At 30.9% G+C, this 26,460-nt stretch overlaps 1 protein-coding gene across 1 annotated transcript in view; it reads right to left on the reverse strand.

Moving 5' to 3' along the window:
• LOC136975239 (Golgi to ER traffic protein 4 homolog) overlaps positions 1-26,460 on the reverse strand; it is a 43,595-nt gene that overhangs the window by 15,954 nt on the left and 1,181 nt on the right. Inside the window, exons 2-5 of the mRNA XM_067270268.1 lie at positions 14,878-14,956; positions 10,529-10,610; positions 5,835-5,993; positions 2,144-2,282 (exon numbers count right to left, since the gene is read on the reverse strand). Coding sequence (XP_067126369.1) covers positions 2,144-2,282; positions 5,835-5,993; positions 10,529-10,610; positions 14,878-14,956 — 459 coding nt within the window. The remainder of the gene's footprint in view (positions 1-2,143; positions 2,283-5,834; positions 5,994-10,528; positions 10,611-14,877; positions 14,957-26,460) is intronic.

The raw sequence follows: 26,460 nt of genomic DNA on the forward strand, positions 1-26,460 counted from the left end.
AAAGTTTAATCAAAATCTATCAAACAGATTTTGAGAATGAACACAATTCTGTAAGCCTCATAGAAGTTTCACTGATGCTCTGCTTCAAATATAGTTTATTTACATAAATTCTGAACTTAAATTTTTCTGTATAAAGCTACTATTGAATTCAAACCTTTTCAGGCTTTCTACACAGAGATATTTAATAATATCAAAGTTTTCTATTGATGCTGAAATACATTCTAATGAAAATATATCACCTCAGTATACAACATTTTATAAAACAAAACTATTAATGTAGCTTATATTACAATTATTGAATTTTACAAATATGTGCTGAAGTAATAATTAAGAAACAAAACCAAACATAAGATGATTCATTTATGTACGGTATGTATTCAGTACCTTATCATTTAAATTTAAATATTAATGTTATATGTAACATTAATAGTAATAAAATGACAATGCTGTGTGTACTTATACACACACACACACACACACACACGCACGCAAGCAACAACCAAAATGTGTAGCTTTAATGTTGATTTAAATGGACACAAAAGAATAATTTTTGAATAACCTTCATTCATCTGAAAAAATACTGTGTGTAAAGATACCATAATTGGATAAAATTTCATTATTGCTGGCTAATACAATGTATAATGAAAGTGATAGCATAAGAATGAAACTCAACAAGTTGCATCTCCAGAGTTTGAATTCAGTAAATGTCTTTCTCCTCAAGAGATGTTTGTCTAAACACACCTTGTAGCTATGATTACTACAAGGACACCAAATATATAATGAATCGTGAGCTTCCTCAAAGGCAGGTGACACTGATGTGATGGTGTTTGCCCTTTCCTATTTCTCTCAACTGACCCTCGAATGACAACCAATCTGGAACAGCATCAGTAGTTTTCACAAAAGTTTGTTATCTGCCAGAGCCCCAATACATTAACCCATCATTAACTTCTGTGGAAAAACTGGCACACCCAAGCATGGGGCAAGTGACACTGTCTCCTTATCTATATTAAGCTTAAGAACCACTAGGCAGAAGGAAATCTTGTTGCCAAGTGGTTGCAAAAAAAAAAAAAAAAAAAAGACAATTCTCTTCCAATTAATTAATTAATAAATACTCAAAATTAATTATTAATCTTTAAATAAGAATAGGACTTTACTGCCTCTCTAAGACAAATTCAGATATTTAATTATTAAAACTTATCTTCAATACAACCTGAGAAACAGAACAACAGAATAGACAGAAGTGGAATCAAAAACTAGAATAGATTAATTAATGTATTACAAAACTATAGTTGTTGTTTCACTTTTATGAAAATACAGTTTCTACTAATAAACTAGAACTTAAAATGTCTGACTCAAAATTACTTTTTGAAGTTTGATAAATTCATTCATAAAGTTGACTTCTTGGAACTGGAGCCTGAACGATCTTTCGATGAAACCAAATCTCTATTTCCAATACAAAATGTAAAATCAACAAATTATATTAACTTCTTTTTGTATTTTATTCAATTCAGCTTGAAAAATAATATCTCAATCTGAAATCTGTGATGGTGCTCCACAGGGGTGAGGAAAAATGAACAATTTCCAAATTGGATAGGCTGATACATTGCATTCATTGCCACCTTCTACTAATACTCATTCCTATTTTGTAAAATAAGTGATGAACTTTTTTAAAATTGAATGAATTAAACAATTCAGCTGGCACAAAGACATATTTAAGCACAGATCCTTTCTTCTCCAATTCCTTTTTCAACATTTACTTTCCTTCATCTGTGTTTGCAGCATCACAGATTCCAGATTTAGATATTATTTTTCAAGCCAAACTGAATAAAATATATATTTTTTAGTACTTTTTAAATCAAAGGTGAATGTTTTCATCTCAGTAGACTGATGGTAACCAGTAGGAAGCACTCTCATCCATTTGGTTTTCCAAGAGATGGAATATAATTTAAATTGTGATAGCTACCTCACAGAGCCACATAGAATGGCAATCCATAAATACATACAGTATTACATATAAACATATACATCAATTTGATGTATGTCTACATTAATGATAATATATATTATATAATGTGTAATATCTTCATATGAACTGTACACATAAAGATGGCAATAAGAAAAAACATTGATGTACTGTACTTACTGGAAAACAGCTTGGGCAATAAACAAATCCACTTCATTTGGATATCCCTTGGTGCAATGATATTCAACTAACATCGTGCCGCATCCATCTCCATCAGTTGAATGGATAAAATGGTATTTGGACTGTGCATAGTTTTTTTCTGTAAAATACAATTGATGAGATTAACTTGTTAATTTAATAGTTTCAGTCAAAATAGTACAGTAATAGAAAATTGGAAGAATTAGAACTAACTAATGAACTGTTCTCTTATAAAATTCATATTTATATGATGTAATTAATTATGATAATTATATATTTGATTTTTTCCAAATTTTATAACTAATTTGTGTAAATTACATTCATAGTAGGAACAGTAATTTTGGTCAGATTAGTTCCTCATTTATTCTCTCTACAAGTCTATGATCAAAACTGAGGTTTGGCCCATCACAACACCAAGGAATTTGTATGCGTCAGTTAACTGGAAAGTTAATAACTTGTGTGGACAATGTAAAGAATTAAATAAAAATAAGGTTAAGAAAAAAGGAGTGTTATGTAAAAAACAAATATTTAATTAATGGGCTTGTGTTGAAATAATAAATGTAACTGAAGAGATGAGAGAACCTCCCTAGAAACAGGAGATAATCTCTAAATGATCCTCAAACATTAGATAATAGTTCAAAAACACAATCAAAGTAAGAGGTGAATCAACTGTCCACCGTCAACACTTTGGATGAAGTATCCAAAAAGAGTGTGTCTTAGGTGAATTCAAGTCAAATAGTCAGAAGACAATCAGAGTCACACTCAAATCTTCATGTGAAAAACTGAACCCAAGACTCCATAGAACGTAAGAGTCATATCTAAGCCTCCAGATAAAAGTATAAAAGTATGTGTTTCCAAAGAAAAAAAAAGAGTAATCTCTGTCCTTGCTGCTCCCATGAACCAACCTGGAGGGTTAATTTCAAATGACCAACCACGATGAATACCATCCTCACTGATCAGATAGTCTTCTTACACCTTGCCAAATCATGTGACAAATGAAGAAGGAAATCTCATCTTAGTTGAAAATCATCAGAACTGTTGAAGAAGTAAATTTACAAAGTGACATAAATCTTAATAACCTCGTAATCATGATATATCATTTCAACATCCCAACAATCATCCAATGCTGCTGAATTGTGCATTCAGAACATCATCTAGCATAAATATCTGAGTTGTTCAGAATTCTAAACAACTCAGATATTTATGCTAGGAGGCAGCTTGATTCAATAATTCTGAAATGCTCTTTCTCCAAATAGAAAGTGTAGTTGTTGCACTTTCTTTGCCCCATCCAAAGTATGTAGTGTGTACAAACCCTCATAATAAATTTTAAAAATTACTATTGTCTCTCTGTCTCTTCATTCATCTACAGTCATACATTTACTTATGGAAAAATAGTTGAAAATCCCACATATGTAAACTGAGTTTGTCAGTTCTCTGAAACAAAAAATTTAATAATAGTGTCAGTTATCCTGATCTTATACAATAGACTCATTCAGATACTGTATATTGATCATCTCTCTCCAGAAACTTTTGAAGATGTCAATTACTGGTACAATATTGTAGTTCTCCTTTGTGTTTATTAAAAATTATGAGTTCACTTTTGTGGGTATTATCCTTATGCATAACTCAAATTTTTATATATGTCACTTATATTAGTTTTCTTTTAAATAAGATAGTTTAATTCTAAATTTGCCAATTAAATTCAGAATTCAGGTCCGCAAATCATATTCTTTCTACTCTTTGATCGCCTGTACCAAAAGAGACCAATCGGGAGGAGTCTGGCAACATTTCACCTCACAGATGTCCCTCGGTGCCATCTTATCCTCAAGGCTTTAAATGATGAATAAAATAATTAAAAGTAAAATTGGCATAAACAACCATCCTTATACTTTAGTTACTTTTAAACTGAGCCACAGCATCAGAAGTAATTGATTTTCTTAATATGTAGGTGAATTAAAACTCAAAAATTACACTTTAAATATGGCTAACATTTTCAAGGTGTTCAACAGCAGCTAATATTTTCTGTCACAAGTTAAATATACCAATTTTGCCAGCCATATTCGAAATTGATAAATGGGTAAGTTAGGATTAAAATACTACAATGACAAGAAATTAAAAATTTATATTTTTGATTCAAGACAATAAGACATTGTTAGGAGTTTATAGTCTTTACAGAAGTGCAATAAATGACACTTTATAGTTTGATAAAGCTTAAGTAAGCACTTTCTTTCTTCTTATTTTTGAAGCTAGTTTATGAAGTTCAGATAATGCAATTATGCTCTAAAACAAGTACAGTAGAGCATCGAAAATCGGAATCAATTGGAAACTGGGGTTGTTCCGATTAGTCATTTGTTCCGATTATCGACTTTGTACGAAAAAATATATTAACCTGTCCGATGTTCAAACTTTTCTCCATTGCGTGTCGCTTCATGTTGAATTTTTCTCCGTTGCGTGTCGCTTCATGTTGAATTTTCGTCGATTTTAAGTCTAACGAAAATTTTTATAATAATAATCAAGGCTATCGTATCGTTAAAAATTATTTCTTCATTTTGTACAAACAAAATAAATATATTGAAGAATATAAAAAACATGAAAATTATACTTTAGAAGTAAATCTAGTATCAAAAATGTTTGATTCAGCACGACACAGTCCGACTGAAAATCATTCCGATTACCAACCATTCCTATTACCGACGTTCCGATTAACGACACTCTACTGTAACTTTATAAAAATATAATGCACAAAATTATTTTATATCCATTAAATGATAATTAAATATTTTCCAATATACTTAATATAAATAATTTAAAAAGTGCTAATTATCTACAATTAATTTCAAATACTAATTATAGATATTGCAATGTATGATAAGGATTTTTAAGTGTTATCAATCAGAGCCATAGGAAGAGAGGGTGTCTGGCCAAAAGAAAGAAGAGAGCAGTTGTCACGTTAAGATGAAACAATCTCTAAGGTTAGCTTCTCCCTTATGGAAAATATCCCCTATTAGTTTGGTCTGACAGTGTTACATGCTAGCAATTGATATTAGAATTGTATTGATAATGTTGGCAAGCAAAAATGAATAACAGAAATTGTAATCAGTATTATTACATCATAGTAAGCTAATATTTACATTCTCTGCATATTAAATTCTCTGCGTTTTTATTATTATTGTAACCTTGCAGTGATCTACCTACCAATAAGTGATGAGTTTTGCATACTACTGTAACCGGACCATTTCTTGTAATTGATAATATTGTATAACAGTTTTGTCAACTGTTGTAATTTTGGTTATTAATAATTTCCGATACAGCGCTCTGAGGTCCTAAGAACTTTTTCACCTTTACTTTTCCCCCTTTTCCTTTATGCTTCTCCCTTCAGAACCTTTCCTTCAACCTTTTCTTCACCAGTTTTTCTTCTTAGTGGGCTAAGTCTGCAAAAGCAGGCAGCCCCTCCTTTATTAGAGTATTATTAGAGTCAGACCTCTTACAACCGAGGCTGTAAGAGGTCCAGCTCATTTTTGACCTCTTCTTACAGCCTCGGTTATGATTCATTTAGACCAGTAGCGAATGTAAATAATATAAAATTATTAATTAGTGAACCATTAAAGAATACTCCATAAATAAAAGGAGATTTCTTTCCTAACCAAATTGGCAACTTCGAACGTAATCTTACCTTTCCATAATGTAATAGCTACTAATTGATGTAAACGTGGATGTCCGCGTGGATAATGTTCATCGCCGCTATTGCTAGACCATTGTAGAGCAGATGTCAGGAAATTTATTCTTTCAGGAGAATCCACTTTCATTAGTGTATGAAGATACCCCAATTTATCTTTAAAGATCAAAATATAAACAATAGTTTACAACTTATAATTAATTCATACAATTAGAAGTAAGAAGTTTTTAAATATTGATTTTAAACTGTAATTATACATACATACAAGAAAGACATCGGCCGTACACGAAGTGTTTAGCCGGCAGAAAAGAGGATAATTATACAAGAGTATCATATGGAGATTATCAATTATCGGTATCAACAATGATATTATCGAGCACTTTATTATATACAGATGATACATTTCTAACACTTGGATTACTATAAATTTATATACTTTTAACTTCTGAAATACAATTGCATATGTACGTCTTGTTTTATCAGCAAAGTTCTACTATATATAATTGAAAATAAGAGTCCATGTGGACTATTAATTTTTCCACAATCATACAAATCACTATTTAAAATTAATCATCATATTAAGACCTTCCAAAGCTAAGCACAGAAGACTGGGACACCAACTACATAATTTTACATCTTATACTAATAATGTCTAATTGTAGTTACCGTATTTTACGAACTATAAGACGCTACGGACTATAAGACGCACCTGAATTTTGGAGGCAATTTTTCGAAGAAAAAAGTGCGTCTTATAGTCCGTAAAATACGGTATATAATTATTTATAAATTACAATATACAACTGCAATGATTAGATTGCTTTATATTTTTTTTTTCAAATTTCCACATGCCTAGTAGGAAATCCAGCAACGTTAAGCATACAGCAAATGTTTTCACAATTCAATATCATAATAAAAATCATGCAACTGGAAATCATACAAATTGCTGATCAAAACTATTCTACGCATAAATATTACATCAAATAAGGCCAGCCATAAATCTAGATCAGGGATGGCAAACCTTTTTGAGTCCGCATGCCATATTGTAAGCATACTTAGCTTACAAGAGATAAAGATGTTAACGCATGCCAAAGTCTTAGCCTTTGAATAATGATATTTAAAGAAATTAAAAGAATACGCTTTAATTCAAATAAATGTAAAAAATCTGATTAAAAAAAGGATGGTCAGGTGATAAACAGAAAGGATGATTGAAAAAGACAGAAATCGTATGATACATTATGTGCCAGATGATTTCTCCGACGTGCCACAGGTTCGCCACTCCTGATCTAGATGATACTTTTTACGTACAATTAATAAATACTTTTGCATAGTTCGTACAATTGTTATTCTCTGTAATTATCATGGTGAATCAGAGAACACCAATATTTATTTAATACAATTCATTTCCTTCTGTTCTTCTAGAATGCTTCCGTCTAGCATTTTTGTTTTGAAAATATGTATTTATTTAGCTAAAGCTAGGTATCTACATGGGCAATTCTGTTGCTTCAAGCTAGTGTGTAATCACACGACTTCTGTACAAATTACACTGATGATATCAACTGCTTCATTAATACATTATCCAGTGGAAAGAAAGGGGAATAAATCAAAGACGGATGACAATGGTGCAATTGTAATGATATGACTTATCTCTTCTTTATGGAAAAAGAAAGAAACATTGATCTACTATTTCTACTACATTTTCCATCCCTTTTATCAAAAATTTCTGGTACATTCCAAACATTCATTTCTTGGTTGCTGCACCAACCATTTTAGATGAGTAAATGTCAGCTGATGGTTCAGTATCATAGAAAATGACACTGAACCACCTGCCAACATTTACTCATTGCAAAGTGGCTGCATTTGATTTGCTTGACAGAAAAGTACTGTACATCCACTTGAGCATCTAAATTGTGCCCAACTGGTGATTCAGACACTCATTTATTTACGATGCACGTGTGCAGTACCCAAAGCACTTAAATAACTTGTATACCCAGTGTAACAATTTAGGAATCTTCAGTGAGACATAATTGTTATGCTGAATAATAAAAGCATTGTTTTTTAATTAAAAGTAAGGAATGATGTCATTTCTTTTGAATAAAATGGTGCCTAAGAAGTGTAGGTATGAAAGAAACAAAGAATTACATTTGATTAGTGTCATCAACCTAATTTGCTTGCAGAAATTAATATGTAACCATAAAGATATTTATACAAAAAATGCTGTATACCAAGAAATTTTATAATCTTATATTAATAAATTTTACATAAATAAATGTATTCATTTGTTTAATTTTCCTATTTGTAATTTAACAATAATTTTTTACAGCAAATATTTTGCTGGGTACAACTTACTAGTGCAATCCAGATTAGTATCAATTCAGTGCTCACTGAACTAAAAATGTCGGAATGACCAACACAAAACTTTTGTATTTTAAAATCAAATATAAGATTAAAATTTTAAAGCTGCAAAGAAATTGTTTGACATGTAGAAAAATATAAAAAAAAAATGTTGAAAATTATTTAATACAAATTCCTTAACCTGCTTTATTTGCAACAAAAAGAAAACTGCAACTCATTTTTAATATTTTTACAGCTTTAACCTTGAACAAGTTAAAATCTGAAAATATTTACAATGATTTGTAATTTTATTTTGTTTGCTGTTGTCACTTAACAGCTAGACACTTGTTTAATCTGGTTTGAAATGTTTTTAGAGTTTTATTTTCTCAAAATACAAGCAAAATTATCTTTATTGATAAGTTTAAAGTTACATTTCCTACTTTATTTTATGATCAAAATAAAAAAATACATTGTAAATTAAAAATTCTAATAACTATTGTTCGAATATCGTGGGAGTAAACAAACAAACTTAATTATGGAATTATTCACAACACATCAATGAAACTATGATAGAAGTTATTGAATGGGTCATCCTTCTGTATGTCAAACTGCAAGGAGTCCGAAAATTTGTAATGACATTAGAGTTATTCATACAGTATTGCATGCAATGGACAAGTCTTGTATGAAATACTGTACATATAACTTTATGATGTCAATACAAATTTCTTGCTGCATAGCAACTTTTCACACACCCTGTACTATTATAAAATTAACTGAAACTTCAAAAGAATTATAATATATATAAATATTTTTGTAATTAATAATAATTATCAGATTTTTAATAATATTAAATAAGATATATCAATAAAACATATATACTGTAAAAACCAAAACATAAATATACTGCACATGCTGTTTTCAAAATTATTCAATAATTACGAAGTTGAGGATGGCAATTGAAACATAACCTTTATTGAAGCTTAACAGTTAGTTATGCTTCAATAAAGATTAGATAAGTATTACACCTCAATGCAAAATTTCCAACAAAAATTCAATATTCAAACGTTTTCGACCACTATTTTATCGGCTCTCATCAGGAAATGTAGAATGGAAAAATTGTTCTATAAATAGAATGCCATTGCGTTCTATTTTTAAAAAGTCAAATACGTCCGAATAAAGGCTGTGACATATATTATGAGTCTAGATAGTATTTCCATGCATTTGGTACATGAATGGAAATACTATCTAGACTCATAATACATCACAGCCTTTATTCGAACGTATCTGAAACTTTTTAAAAATAGAACGCAATGGCATTCTATTTATAGAACAATTTTTCCATTCTACATTTCCTGATGAGAGCCGATAAAATAGTGGTCGAAAACGTTTGAATATTGAATTTTTGTTGGAAATTTTGCATTGAGGTGTAATTCTTATCTGCATGTACAGTTCCAGTTTTCTGGTACAGTTGGAGTTTATTGTGCTGACAGTACAGTGAGTAGCTAACATTACAGTTGAAATGTAATGCAACCATACTGTTAGCTACTCACCAGCATGCAAACTCACAAAAGAGTGAATGAGTGTAATTGGTATGTGTATGTGCGAGTTTACATACACACCGCAAATACCAATTACACTGAGCAAATAAATTAGCTTACTCACTTTGCTTTCAAGACTATACTAAAAAAATAATAAAATACAATATTCTTTAAATTAATTACATGACAACATGAACCATTGTCAAATATAATTTTAACTTTAGAGTAAAAGGAAAAACAAGGACAAAACATTGTCTTTTCTCAAATGTACCTCTATACATAAAACTGAGAGAGACAAATTCCTTAAATAAATAATTATTATTTATTTTTGATATCTTAGAAAACTGCCATCATGCTTTTCTTTCCACAACCTCTCAAAGTCTATTTCTGAAAATACAAGCAATGACTAAAATTTCCACACAAGCTACTTCAGCCAATAGATGTATATCTTCTATAGACTGATCTATTCACTGATCATGATTACTCAGTTTTCTAGTAAACTTGCAAGTGAGAAACAAAACAAGTAGCCTGTTCTTCAACTTTACTCACTCAGATAAATCATCGAGTGAGTCTACTAGTCGAAGTAATTATGTCAAGCGAGTTTAATAGCAGCAAGTGGCTACTAAACTTGCTCGATGTAAGTTTGCCCAAAAATCTGTTTTACATATGCAAGATTTGCATTAAGCTATTGTTTTTGTCTGTCTTTCTGTTCCACTAAAACTTGAAGGATTCCTATATGGTAAATTCAAAAACAGTAATAAATTAAATATATTTAAACTAATCAGATATGTTAAAAGTAGCAATATTTTTATAACTATTAACCTATAAAGACATCTGTGACTTTGAACTTGGACTTGTTAAGAGCTTCAACAAATAAGACAGCCAAGTCAGAACCGCTGTTATGCTGAAAAATAAAATAGAAATTTTACATGTAGTTGTAACAATTATTGCTATAAATTTTTATATCAATAGAATATTTAAATATTTAACATTCAGTATGAAAAACGGTAACTTGTAACATTCTTATGTGAATTGTAACACACCAAAAGATTTTTTACATAGAGGATGGTTGTGAAAAAAATGGTTTTTTGTTTGTTTTTTAAAACAAACTTTTAGAATTTTAGTATATGATTTTATAGAAATTACAGTGGTCCAAATACCAAATGAACAGCTTGATTCCTTTATTGGACTATTAAAGCTAAATAATTACAATATGCAATTTGGCAAGAGGCAAGTTACCAGGCCACCATATCTTATTAAATATAATAATTATAAATAAATTAATTAATTTAAATCAATTTTAGAATATTCTGGAAGAGAAGATCGACCTGAACTGGGACTCGAACCTGTAATTCCTGCTTACCAAGCAGGTGTGTTGCCAGTTATGCCGCCTGAATCTCCGTCGGGGTAGTTGAAGTAATTAGATTAGTTGCATTTATTATAAATTTCTCAGTAACACACACAGTAAGTTTTTTTTTATAAAATTCATCATGTATAGTTATAACAGATGGCCAAACCATGTCATACAAACAGATAAAACAAAAATGTGTTCCAACAAAGCCATGCTAGTCTTTGTGATTGGTGGAAAACAGGAAATAACTCCACTGTTTCCTGTTTTCCATTCACAAGTTCAAATTAGGATATTTAAATATTTATTTTCAATAATAATAAGATTAAACATTCAGTTATATATATAAAGCTATCAATTATATTTATATATGTATATGTATGTACGTACGTCTTTTTAAAGTAAAACATAATTATTGGCTAAGATATAGTGAATGGAAACATCTAATTACAGTGATTTTACCACAATAAATACAGGTAATCCTCAATACATGCAGTTAATTGGTTCCACAAGTATACTGCATACAGCTAACAATCAGTGGAAAATTAATTAATTAATGAATTAAATTATTAAGTTGTCATCTGAAATATAAATTTTGCATTTCTATTTGCTTGGATGGAGTAAAAACAAGGATAATAAAGAAATCAAATTAAAAAAAAACCATTTACAAATAATTATTACTGAATAAAAAAGCACTGCACTAGGAAAACTAAAGTTCACTTTATTTTATATAATATTAATGAAGCAAACTTTAAATACAGTATTAATTAAACACATTAAAATTAAAGTTATAAGTTAAATTTCAGTTTAAGTTTCAAACAAACATGCAGTTAGAATAGTAATAGATATATGGATCTAGAAACAATCGTTATTAAAGACTTTAAACAATAAATAATTAACTTAATTTAAGATAAGATAAATTGTTACATTATAAATTAATATTAAATGAAAATAATATTTGAGATTTAAAACTTTACCCTGCAACTGACTCTGTATTTTAACAGTAACCAAGCAAAGTTTTATATTAAAGATAACAGAAATAAATAGCACTTCACACTTTTTCAGAAGTATTGTGTTACAACTCAAGTGATTAAATTACTATTTTACAGTTACTATAACTGTAACAAAGTAACGAATTTTAAAAGCTTTATTAACTTTGTTTTAAAATAAATTCCTTTAAATTTATATTATTACTATTATATTACAAAACATATGCTTAACAGTTTAAAGTTTAATGGATAATTGCTATAAGTACTATTTTACAAAAGTTATAAAATGAATGTGCTGGTTATAAATGCATTTTAGTTCTAATTAAAGCAATTGTTCGCTTAATATAAAAGACCACTTTGTTTTAATTACAACTGAAACAAATTTGCTTTAATGTAGATTATGAATATTGTCTGCAAATAAGCAAGTTTATTTTTAATGTCTTACGAAATAGTACTGTCGATTATAGTTTAAGTGTCTCATTTATTTTCATATCTCATTATAGTAAAATCTGTGGTGTTTCTTCATTATGTGAATACTCATAAAAGGAATAAATTGTTACTAGAATATATGCAATTCGTACAAATCTTTTTAATCATTAATGTAAAATTGGAAAATATGTATTTTTTAATTAAATATTTGTTTTTGTTTCTAATTTCACAACTTTCGTATATCTCGGCAGATAAGACGAGGTATAAATTTTCATCAAAGTTTTATAGTTTTAGCTTATATCTGTCCTATAAGATGATTCACAAACTATCAACAACCTATGAATTTTCATCAAAGTTTTATAGTTTTAGCTTATATATGTCCTATAAGATGATTCACAAACTATCAACAACCTATGAATTTACTTTAGATCAGCGATCATCATCTGAATAATACTGTATAGCGTATACGGAATGATGTCCTATTTGTAATTTTTCAAATGAACAAATTTATTTTCTTGCATCTGACAGCACTTCCTTGTGATTGTTGCAAGCATTCGCATTGATTCGGCATTCGGATAATGACCTTGACTATTCACAAAAACGTTGTATGGGCTATTCTATTTTATGGACATACCCTACTCTCTACTAGTAAATAATTATGGTTTGTCCGGTTTCTTTTTATAATGGTTTTAATTTATATAAATTTCAATCTAATTTTTTTGTATCTGTCCTATAAGACAACCCCGGATTTTGGTGGCCTTTTTTTTATGATTCAACTATCGTCTTATCTGCCGAGATATACGGTAATTTATTCACAATTTAGCCACAAAATGAAAATGGTCAAATTTTAAAAAATGCCAATGGTTTCTATATCTGTGGTTCCCAAAGTGTGGATCACCACACCCTGAAAGTCACGAGAAATTTCACACAATAAAACAAAAAAGCCAGATTAACATACATTTACTTTGAATTTGCAACAGTAAATAGTGTGAAACATGTGCTTGTTTTTCAGAAACTACCTTCTCAAATCTGAGCTCTATATTCAAAACACAAATTATTTTAGAGTTCAAGACCATTTCTTTCTTTTGTTTTGATAGCAGTCTTTGATGAGAACCTTTTCAGTAATATGAGGTTGCAAATGATAGACATAGTTGTAAGGTATTGCAAACAAAAATCTTGTTCAAAAGTTTTAAAAAGTTTGAAACTCTTGATTTATATTGTTATTTATATTGATCTATTCTATAATAAATGTTAAATATTAGCAAATATTTTCCATTTAGCTGATTGATAAACTTCAAGTAGTGCTAATTATTTATAAATACCAATTACTACTACTGTTTGATACATCATCAAGTATTCATTTAGTATCCAAGGATACAATAATAAAAATGTCTTTTAAATGGACTTTATCCAAAACAATAAAAAAATCGTCACTCAAAACCACTCAATCTATTTAAATTGAATTTAATAAACATTCATATTACAGTTTTGATTCATTTCTCTTGAATCATTAAACTAATTAAGGACTTTATCAACTCCATTCTTATCTAAAACAAAAAATAAAATAAAATGCATGAATACTTCTAGAATCCTACTAGATAAAAACTATTGAAGATAAATTTTTTGGAATTTGGCATTCTAACATCAGAGGCGCATTAAAATACAAAGAAATTTATTATAATTAAACTGAAACAACCTGAATTACAGTAGCAATAATTTGCTTTGCTAAAACTAATTGATACAATATTCTCACAAAATTACTAAATACTTCAATTAATCTGTTTACATTATTGTTGGCCCTCTTGTAAATATGTACAGTTATAGCTTATCATCAATATTTACAATTAAACAGCCTTAATAAACTGTAAACAACATTAAAGAAGCTAAAGGTCTTTTACATAAAACTATTCAATAATTAAATTAGTAAAATATCTTGATTACAACCTTTTTAAATTAATAACAACTTCAAAATTTCATTTCTTTAACATCACGCATCAATGCCCCCATATATAGAAGCATTCCTGCCAAATTTCAAAATTTTAGGTTCGTGGGGTCCTGCGATATAAAGGAAACTATAGACCAACACACCCACCCACTCACACAGAATTTGTTTATTTTTTGATGTTTTTGGAACCAGAAGACCTCAAAACATTGAAAAATGCAAAAAAACCCGAGAGGTCAAAGCTTAACCAATAACAATACTTTCCCTCTGTTGTATATCAGCCAGAAAAGTAAAATATTCTAATTATTAATTTGATTAGTTAATATATGAATGATTAAAAAATTTGCCTAAGTTATTTTAGAATATTTATCTTTGTAAAGAATTTTATTTGGTTAATTATATCATTAACATAACATTTACAACTAAAATATTCCGGATAAGTTTTAAAATAATATATACCTACCTGCCCGTGGGTCATGAATAAAACGGCACCTTCGTATAATAAATCTATCAACTCGGTATACCTTTTCTGAGCCAAATATCTGTAAAGGAAAGGAAATGAAATGACATATGTTTTAAAATATAAGAACATAACACATTCTTACATCAAAATTTTTCTTTATTTACAAATTATTGAAGGTGGAAGTGTAAATCTAAACTTACCAAACTGAATTCACAGATTTAAACTGTATGAAGCTTACTTTTAACTGGCAATATTATAATCTCAACTAAGAAACTTTGAATCAATTTAAAAATTCCTAAGTTAATACAGTGGACCTTCGTTATAGCGCTGTTTGCTATACTGCACACTCGGTTATAACACGGGTGATGTTCGCGCCGCGATAAACTCAAACACATATATACAGGTCTGTGTAGCGTTAGTGAGTAGCGCATTCTATTGTTACTGTGTATTGAGTAATTGTGTATGTATTGAGTTCCTGCATGTATTTTGAATAATGTTTAATTATTGTATGCATGATGAGTAAAAGAAAAGACAAGCTACAGTATGTACAGTAACGATTATACAGTATGTAACATATCTCTATACAATTTGATCATTTCGACTATCCAGAAAATCCCCACAGGATTATATATACAACCTATACACCTATCAGCATCTTCCAATCGGCAGCAGCAGTGTAAAGTTTCAAACCATTTGAAAATCATGCAATTCCATATTAGAACACCAGACTGATGATGTCCTTTAAAAATGGACGAAAACACTGGCTTTTCAGTAAGTATTTGTTTTGCTGGTTTTTTTGTTAGAGTTAGAAGTTTTATCAATATTAACCAGTAAACTGTTGTCGTCTTATTAATGTAAAGTAATACTTTCGGAATTATAATTTTAATAAATTAAAGTTGCATTGTTACAATTTTTCTTTTAAAAATGGTAAACGATTGGTTAAAATCTAAAATAGAGAAATATTGTCTAATTTGAAGTAATAACTTTTTAAAAAATAAAAATATACTTAACTTTTAAAACAATTAATTGAGTAAACCAGGCCTGGCCAACCCAAATTGTTTCACGGGCCACTTTGATCATGCGTAAAATTACGGTGGGCCACAATTTAGGCAAACATACTCTTAAAAAAGTAAAACAAATACAAAATGAATAAGATTTTATTGTTATAGCAAGAATTCGTACTCGTACTTGTGCATTATAACAACGACACATGCAAATTTTCATTTATTTAATTGTTTTGGTATACACACAACGGGAAACAAAAGTTTTAATAGATATATAATATTGCTTAGCAGGCCACACAATTTAACGTGACGGGCCACATGCGGCCCGTGGGCTGTGGGGTTGGCCAGGCCTGAAGTAAACCAACAGAAAAAAAAGCACTTTGTACTGATTTAGTAAATAACTTAGCAAAAAAAAAAACCTATTGTAATTTTGTATCCAACATGATTGGCAATTTAAGAATTATATAAGATCAAAAAATATATTAAAAAAATGCTTTTAACAAAGCAAAAATCAATTTTAGAAATTTTTCCCTTTTCTAAATAAAGTATTAAACTGTCATAGTTTAACTAAAAATATGATAGTTAAAATAAAAGATAGTTTTAGATTTTATTACAGTATGATTATTATTATAATTAGTATATTATATACTAATTATAATAATAATCATACTGTACTATAATATCATACTATACATATAATATACTAATTATTATTATAATTAGTATATTACTGTACTTCATATATTTATATTAGTATAAATATATGAAGTACAGTACATGTACTTCATATATTTATACTAATTGCAGTGCATTACGCAAAGTAATGTGATGCATGACATACTGTTTTATTTTTCTTTCTTCTGTTTATCTATTAAACAACAGTACTGGAAATAACAAGTAAAAGTGTGTGTCTTTGTTTGTGATATATTGTGAGATGATGATCAATTTTATTAATTTTATTACAAAAGTAAATTCACATATTCCTTGTATTTTTATATTGCCATGTGAATCCCCTCATTTTATTTTATGTAAAAGATTAACATGTATTTAATTATTATGAGTTTTTGATAATGACAAATGTTCTATTCTCAGAGGAGTTACCATTTTTATCATTGTGGGCTGGTTATATGTGATAGTGATTGTGATTATTCTAATAATTCTAATTATTCTTCTAATAGCCATTAAAATAAAATAACCAGAAAATATTTTTTACATCTCATTTAATAATAATATATTTTAAATTTATTAATATAAATAAAACAAAAAATTCATGCAGTTGTTAACACTGTAAATAGAAAGCCTAAACCACACAAACTTTTACATTGTAATATTTGCTTGTCAAGAAAATTTAGATTGTATAACCTACATTTTACCACCCTTATGATGTTTTCAATGACTCGGCAATAATATTAATATAATTCTAAATCACTTATTAAAGCATAGTTTTAACAATATTGCATCACTTCAGCATTGCAATAATAATTACTAGTGATGGGATGATACCAAAATTTCTCCAGATTCTGATTTTTCGAATACTTTCGAAACTTTATTTTAGTTCATAAAAATAAATGATTTACATTATGAGCATAGTACATTCATTAATACACATCAAGCTTAAGCAAGAGAAATGATTGGGAAACCTAGAATCGATCTTTCGAAAGAAATCTGGAAATTCTCCATTTATACGTGATGTGTATGCTTTTATTATGTATTACAAAATAAATTTGTCATCTTATTTCAAATAAAGTTAATATTGCAACACTATCCACCAAAGAAATTACAGCAAATTCCCTTTCACTCAAAGAACTATCCCATCATGTCACCTAGGGTAGCCATCTTTGAAAACTGCCCATGTGATGACCAGGGGTAAGAGGAAGGTAAATGAGAAAATGCACTTCTTTTTTCATGCTTCTCACAATTGGCATGCCTTGTAAATGCTTTAATTCCATTGTATTTAACACTAAATGAGGTTTGGCAAGTGATATAAACTAGCTGAACAAATATCATCATGAGTTGACAAATTTTCAAATTTATTCACCTGAGCCAGAGGTTTTCCTAAATGTACAATTGTGTGAATTTTTTTGGAGGAAATGAAGAATCAGATGAATCTAGACTGACTCATCTTGAAAAATCAATTTTTAAAACTTAATACAGCAGCAGACTTAGTGCAAACAAGTATTTTTCCTTAGAATTGCATGAATCACATTTGAAAATTTAATGAGAAAGTTGTTTTATCACTGTTTGGTTGGTTGTATTTTGCATGTGTGGAAACCTAATAACCAAGAGTCTGACAGGTTACACTTATGGGTGATCATGAGATTCAGGGATGTCTTTTGTTCAGGTCTGTCAAATGAGCAGGATGTGATGAATCCAGTCTACCATTATAACTACTCAACTTCTATTTTGCTGTAATAGATTAAACAAGAATTACTCAGAGATTTAAACACCTCCATCAATCCTAACAGTGGCAATGATGATTAAGGATATGGCAACGGACCCAACATCAGTTAAATCACTTGTAAAATCATTACTTGCAGAACAAGAAGAAGCATCCCATCAACAACAGGAGGTCGCATGTCATTGAGAGAGGGCTTTATTCAAACTTATCAAAGACATTCTTCTACTGCACACACACCTTCCTCATCACCTTCATTGTCAACATCGTCATCAAGAACACTCCCTCAGTTACTGGAATTCCAACTCAATGAAGAAGATGGCTCAAAATTTGATGAGTAGGTAAGTCACTTTGAGTTTGCCTTGAACTGCAAGGCACTCAAGATGGCCAACCAAGAGAAAGTCAAGTTTCTTGTGACTAAATTTTCTGCATCTGCCTTCAGTGAATACAATAAATACTGTATGCCAAAGAGTATTATGGACTTTGACTATGAGGAAATTAATTTGTGATTTTGTCAACTTTTCAACAAGAAACATTTAATCTTCATGGATTGCTACAACAGTTTGTGCATCACAATTGACGATGAAGAAGACTTCTGCCATTTCACGAACCAAGTGAGAGCAGCCTGATAAAGACAACTTCCATGCTCAGACTGAGAAACAGTTCTTTTGTCTTGTTCTCACTGGACTTAAGTTGAAAGTCCATAAGTCACTACACACTCGAATTCTCCAGAAGCATAACTCAGATGAAGTAAACATTACATTTGATGATGTAATGAATGACTGCAAATAGTTTATAGCAATGCATCCAGAAAACAAATTGCACAAAGTAATAGAATGTCTTGTTAATAATGTCTGTGCCAAGACCCCACCTAAGGAAGAAAAGACCAAGAAGGTAAATCACCCATCAAGTGCTTGCAAGTGATGTGGCAAGTGACATTGGTACAGAGACTGTCCACATACGAGGAATAAATGCCAGAAATGCAATCTCATTGGACATTTGGAAAAATTATGTTTATGACCACAAAAGAAGAAGCAAGTGTGCTCTGCCAGAGTAGGAATTATCCAAAATTTTGTAAACATCTGCCAGCTGCTAAAAGCGAGGACTGAGGTTAATGACACCCAGTTGACTTCTATCTTGACAGCAGTTCTGAAATTATCATCATTGATGAAACAATGTACAATGTCATTGGACAACCCACACTCCAGCCATGGGAATGAGCCTGAGCCAGAGCATATGATGGAAGTACTCTTTTGCAACCATTCTTAGAGAAAGGCTGCACCACCTTCTGTCACAACATTTGTAAAGAATAACCATTCTATGTAGCCAAGAAAGGAGCTCTCAACCTCTTCAGGATTGATGCTATGCACCAATTCCAAGATTGGCTAGTTTTTGCTGCTAAGATCTATAATGTCAATCAGTCTGAAGTCAAAAAATGAGGCTTAAGTCATTGAATTGTTTGCAGTGCTGGGCAATGACTTTTCTTGAATACAACTTAAGACTGAATATCAGAAAAGTACTGAATTCAGACAAGCAGATGTGGGTTAATGTGAGCCTAGGTATACAAAATGGCGGCGCTTCCGGTAACCTCGATGGCAAGTGTTTTTAGAAAAGAAATGTAGATGGCACTGATAGTAATGATGCCTTCGTATGCAAATATCCATCAAAAAATTCCGTTCAGGAAACATGAGGAATAATGTGAATTTCGAATTTTGGTTACGATGTAGATGGATTATATACGTTGTTAATTTTTTAAAAGTGTCTGTGTTTTTTTCAAAGTTTGTACAATTTACTCGAAGTCTAAAGTTATCGAGGAGGAAAGTTTGTCAATGGTAATTAACATGATAAACGTGTCATTAATGTGTTTAATGCGTGTTAAATGTCATAAAAGTGTATTAAAGGTGTGTTAACATTGTGTAAGTGAGGTAAAAATTTTGTAAAGGATTTATATGTGGTTCAAATTTGCGTTTATAGTGTGTAAATGTGTTAAACGTGTTTTTAAAGTGTGCAAATGTGAGTTAAATGTGTTTAAACGTGGTTTAAATGTGCGTTTATAGTGTGCAAATGTGTTTAAAAGTGTGCAAATGTGTGTTAAACATGTTAAATTTGTCATAACCAAGGATATGTAATAGTGATTTCCAACACAAAAGACAACGTGAACACACATGTGAAGGCTAGGTGCCGTGAATTGCAGGTGCCAACCTCTATGGAGACGCTGCCTATCGTAGATGAAAAGTCGAGAGATGTGAATCGTAAGACTGCATTTCTTAAGAGGAGTAAAATTTATGTACAATACAGGCAAATTTTGTTCGAACAACTGATGTATAGAATCTCGTAATTCACTTCGTCCATGCATCGATTGAATTTATAGGTGGTATGATGACTTTTATATTTTTCGTTTCTGGTCCAAGAGTAGGAAAAGTAACCAAAAGCAGGGGAAAAAGTAAGTAGCAAATTTACATTTTAAAAAAGTTTAAATATAGGCGCGTTTATGTTATTGTCAACGGTTGCCATCTTGTTTGCACATTTGCGTGTGCAAACAAGATGGCGATCGGAAGCGCTGCCATTTTATACTTATTTATATTTATACCATTTTATATTTATACTTAGGCTCATATTAACCCAGATGTGTTGTCACACCTCATCCCTGCTCAGCCATTAAGAGATGGTCGTGGCAATCATCCAAGCCGAGATGGGCCTTACAGCCATTTCATCTCAACTTCCAGTAACCTTCAACATACTGTGCAAGCAAACTAAAAAGGTTCAACTCATTCATATGAACAGGCAGTATATCACTTCAAAAGGGCTGAATGTCAACAAGCTTCGAGAGTCCTCTGACTGGGCTCAAATTCAGGAATTCCACCATCAATGCAGTGGACTCAGCATCAAGAAAAAATGTCTCCTTTACAATGAACACTTTATCATCCCCACAGTACTACAAAGTAAGGTATTTAAACTTCTACATTGTGGACACTCCAACATCTGACATATGACCTTTCTAGCTTGCAACTTGGTTTATTGACCAAATATAAACCTCAACATCAAGTCAACTGTGCGACAATGCTCTCCATATATTGCAGCAGCCAAACAACTAGTAACTTCCAAACTATTCTCTTGATCGAAACCTGTTACCCCATGGAAGTGTATCCACATCAACCTTACCAGGTCAACAGTATTCTTGTCATGGTAAATGCCTATTCCAAGGATCCAGAAATTGTTGCCATGGGCAAAAAACTACATCTCTTGCAACAATTAGCGTGCTGCAGAAACTCCTTATTCATCACAGACTGCCAGAAGTTCTCGTTAGTGATAATGAAATGCAGTTCAGCTCATACGAATTCAAAAGATTCTGTAACCAACACGGAATCAAGCACATCTTTTCGCCACCCTATCATCCACAATCCAATGGACAAGCAGAATGATTCCACAGCATGCAGAAGTGAGTACTCTTCAAATCAAAAAGGGAGGGAAACATACAACATGCTCTGGACATATTTCTGGAAACTTGTCAAATAACTCCAAATTCAGCTCTACCAGGAAACAAATCTCCAGCAAAACTACTCTTCAGATGCAAGATTTGAACATCTCTCAACCTATTGATGCCACCAAAATATCCAACAGAGAGAGCATGACATCAAAATGGAGAGTCAATTCAACTGCAAGCATGGAGCCTGAAAACAAAATTTTGCAACTAAAGAGCTCGTCTTTGCATGTCATCAACACTCAAAATTGGCAGCTGGGAACAATCAAGCACAAAGCCAGAAACACCGTATACAAAGTGGAAATGACTGATGAATCAACTTGGTAATTTCACATCAACTAACTCAAATGGAGATGATCTTCTCAACTGCAGCCCAAAAGTGACTGCCCTCGCCCTCATTGTGGAAGCCTTTTCCATCCCACTACATCCCACTGTGACTCCAGAATTAGAGCATCAGATTGAGAGACTGGCCCAGAAAGACATTGAGTTCCAACCATTCAAGAGACCATTCACTGTTGAAGAAACACTGTCTGAGAATTCAGCACCACAGCCTCTGTGTCAATCAGCCCACACTCAGATCCCAACCAGACAGTTTTAAATCAACCCTTCTCAAAAGAACTATTACACTGAATATAATGAGAATTCGGTTGATTTTTCTTCTTAAAAGGGGAGGTGTTGGGTCAGTTGTTTTAGCATGTGTGGAAACCTAACGACCAGGTGTCCAAACAGGTTACACCTACAGGTGGTCATCACATTTGGGGATGTCTTTTGTTCGGGTCTGTCGAACGAGCAGGATGTGGATTAAACAAGAAGTACTCAATTAGAGATCTAAACACCCCCAAAGATCCTAACAATCACTATAAATAAACATACTAAATATTAAAACTATTTTTATACATTTTTTTCAATTAAAATATAATTTTGTTTAAACTGTTTTGCTGACACTTAAATATTTTTTGTCGACTGCCATCCTTGATTTGAAATTGTCAAATCAAGGTGGCCCAATGGCATCCCTAATGTCACCCTATCTCCCTTAAAAAAGGACAATTAGGGTGCAAACAGCTATTTTCCAGAAAGATAATAGCGAGGTTGAGGGCAAAGTTTTCAATGCAAAAATGTGTACGTTGGACGTTCAGCATCGCTTTCCTATAAGCCTAGAAGTTTGAGAATGGTGTTTGGAAAGTCAGTGTAATCATGCTCGACATTTGAAACACCATTGTCAAACTTCTAGGCTTACGGGAAAGCGACACTGAACATCTGACATACACATTTTCGCATTGAAAACTTCGGCCTCAACCTCGCTAATGCTCAACCCCAAACAGCTAGGGTTTCTCAGTAATGTCTTCATCACATTGCCACATTTCCTTGACTTTCCCAGCTTCAGATTTATCATTCATCAAACTTTTATGGAACCAGGTGGGATGCCAGTTTTAATCATCTACAAGCAGTTGTTCAACATTTACTGTCACAGGATAACCTACAGTGTCTGTAGATTCCTGACCATCATCATACATATCCAGACAAGAGTAGGACTTATTCAAACTACTGTTGTTGCATGGAAAACTGTTCCTTTACTATGATATCGTAATCACTTACTACAGTCATAATTGCATTCACACTAATAAAGTTTCATTCAATTCCAACACCACCTTCATGTTTTGTCAATGAGTATAGTATTCTGTTAATTGAATGAATTGAAAACAATGATATAATAATATTAACTTTATTGATATTAATTAACTTTTTGAATTCTCTCAATTTGCTTTGTTAGATAAATCAAACAAAAATATTTTTGATAATTCAATAGTTTTAAAAACTAATATAAAAACTTATAATAAATAAAAATCACCATACATGAGAATTTTACATAGTTTTCAAAAGAGAAAATCAAAAGATATTATAATAATACAATTTTATCTACTGTTGAATGATCCCTTATGTGTTTCGTCATTTGCTGACTGAATAGCTAATATTTTATTTTTTGTCGAAGACAAACAGATATTTTTGAAAAGCTATTTGACATTAGAAAAAAATAAATAAAACATTATTGACTATATATAATAAAATTATGAATGATAGTCATCAAATTTAGTTTAAAAACAACAGAAAATAATAAGTAACCTGATGCTATTCAAGTTCCATACTAATCTACTAAACTTGATAATAATCGAACCTTTATATGCTACGTTATTTCGTGCTAAATTTTGAAAATCAAATTACTTTGTATAATTAAGTTAGCCAAGATATAATAGCCATTCAACGATTTGATCACTTTTTAAATTTTAAAAATATTAATTTCCAATTTTAATAAATAATAATTTTCAGCATAAGTAATTGTATATTCAAATTAGAACTTATCCAAAATTGATTAAAATGTATTAAAATTTAAGTATTGATTAGCATAAGAAAATTAAGGAGTGTACTATAGATTACTCCCTATGGAATTTCAGGACTTTGATTATATATTTGAACTCGGGACTGAGACGAGTTCAACGGTACCCTACTTTTGGACCGGAGACGAAAAATAAAAACGTTATCACAGTTTTTAAGTTACCATACTTTTTTAATGCTCTCATGCAGACGGCACCGTAGTTGCTAGTATTGCCATCTTGCGGTAAAGTCTGCAAACCGTGACATCGGACTACGGTCATCTCCCGGAGCGTTAAACACGCGATACGAAAGCGGAGAGAGCGACGCGACTTCCGATCATCGCGCGATCGCCATTTCGGTTAATGTTACTTATGGCAGCGAACATGGAGGCCCGACTGACCTCTCGTATGGGCGCCACCACACGCCGCCATGTGCTAAACTAGTGATCGATTCATGGTAGTTCTTGAACAAAGTAAAAAAAGGGGGAAACGTCTACTAAAGGCAATTTTAACGGCAAGCGACGGGACTCCCGATCGCGATAGCGAGGCCGACTTAGCGGAGAGCGACGCAACTCCCTATCATCGCGCGATCGCCAGAAAAAAGTATGATAACTTTTTTATTTTTTGTCTCCGGTCCAAAAGTAGAGTATCGTTGAACTCATCTCGGTCCCCTCAGTTCAGATATATACCCAAACACACGAAGTTCCATAGGGAGTAATCTATAGTATACCCAAATTAAGAAAAGTATTAACATAAACTCAAATGATTTTGTGTTATAACAATATTATATCATTGTTTCTTCAAAAAATAGAAAATATTTACAGTACTAACAGCAGTCTAAAATCAAACACAGCAAGTTCTCACTTAATGTCAGTGATAGACTCTTGGAAACTGCAGTGTTAAATGAAAACAACATAATGAAACCGATTTTACCGTAGGCTAAATAATATAAGCAAGATATAATTTGGTTATTATTATTCAAATGGATTGTCTCTGCAAGTTTCAGCATTTATTTATAGAATCAGTTTTACTTTTTACAAGAAAAATGATTACAAATGTACTTGTGAGGACCTGCTGTATATACTGTATTATAGATGTATCCATAGATATTTTTCAACTGGAACTGGTATGCTGTACTGCCAGTTACCCGGTAAAAACAATAATATATGTTCAGTTGCCATACACATGTACAGGCAGTAATTTTTTCAGAAAAAGAGTACAGAGTACCTAATAAAATTTTCATTCTAATGTACAAAGTAATAACTTAAATAAATCATTTAAAAGGTAGAAAATAAAAGTTTGTACTTTGTAAAGACAAATAATTAAGTACTGTTAATTAAATAAAATATATTTTACTACCAAATATTTTGGTAGTAAAATATACCTAATATAACTTACTACCTCTTTAAAATAATTTTTAAATAGTTTATTTTTTTTTTAATCTCTGATTTAGAAAATGATCAATTTTGATTAAATTCACAAAGTGGACCCTTAACTTATCTACAATACAAATATATGAAATCATACATTTTCTTTTCTAAACAACAATAATTTTATTAAGAATTTCAAATTAAAATCATTAATATCAACATAATTAAATCTGATAATAGTATTGTTTTTTTATTCTTTCTGTCCTGTGGGTACTAAGAGGGCCTTTTTATCAAGCCTATTGTGACCAAAATGGGATGGGTTAGTGGTGAAAGGGCCTGACATATCATATAATAATTTTAATATCAACCTAAGTTCAATCTCTCTCCATTTTATAACAACGCAGACATAAAATCGACAAAACTGAAAACACTCAACTTATAAAACGGCAAATAAAATTTATTAAAAACTAATATTTTGAAAGTTTTTCTAAACTCCGAGTCGAAACAGCTGTTACAAATAAACATTATCTGTAAAAGAAGTGTTGAACACGAGATCGTGTTAGTAACAATCACACGACTTTTTCCACCTTTATTTAGTTGATATGGTATTTTTCTTACATGTTTTGGGCTTTGTGCACCTCATCAGTCAACTAAAATAACAAGAAAATAGTGTATACAGCATCTAAATATTATTTACAAGTAAATTGTGCAAACATTTTTAAAACACATGTATGTAACATGTATGATAATACAACACGGTTTCACAACAAATTAATTATCTGTAAAATTTGAAATATTTATTTCAATTTAACTAATATTTAATTAATTAAATTAAGCTATTATAACTTATCAATGTAGAAATTTCTGTTTTTTTCTGCTATTTTGATATCTTTAATCAGTTTTATGACTGTTAAATAAAAATATATATTTATACATAACCAGCTGTGTGAGCCTGATGTTGCTT

This window comes from Centruroides vittatus, unplaced genomic scaffold, assembly GCF_030686945.1.
Source record: "Centruroides vittatus isolate TY-2023 unplaced genomic scaffold, ASM3068694v2 contig_367, whole genome shotgun sequence".
Taxonomy (NCBI): Eukaryota; Metazoa; Arthropoda; class Arachnida; order Scorpiones; family Buthidae; genus Centruroides; species Centruroides vittatus.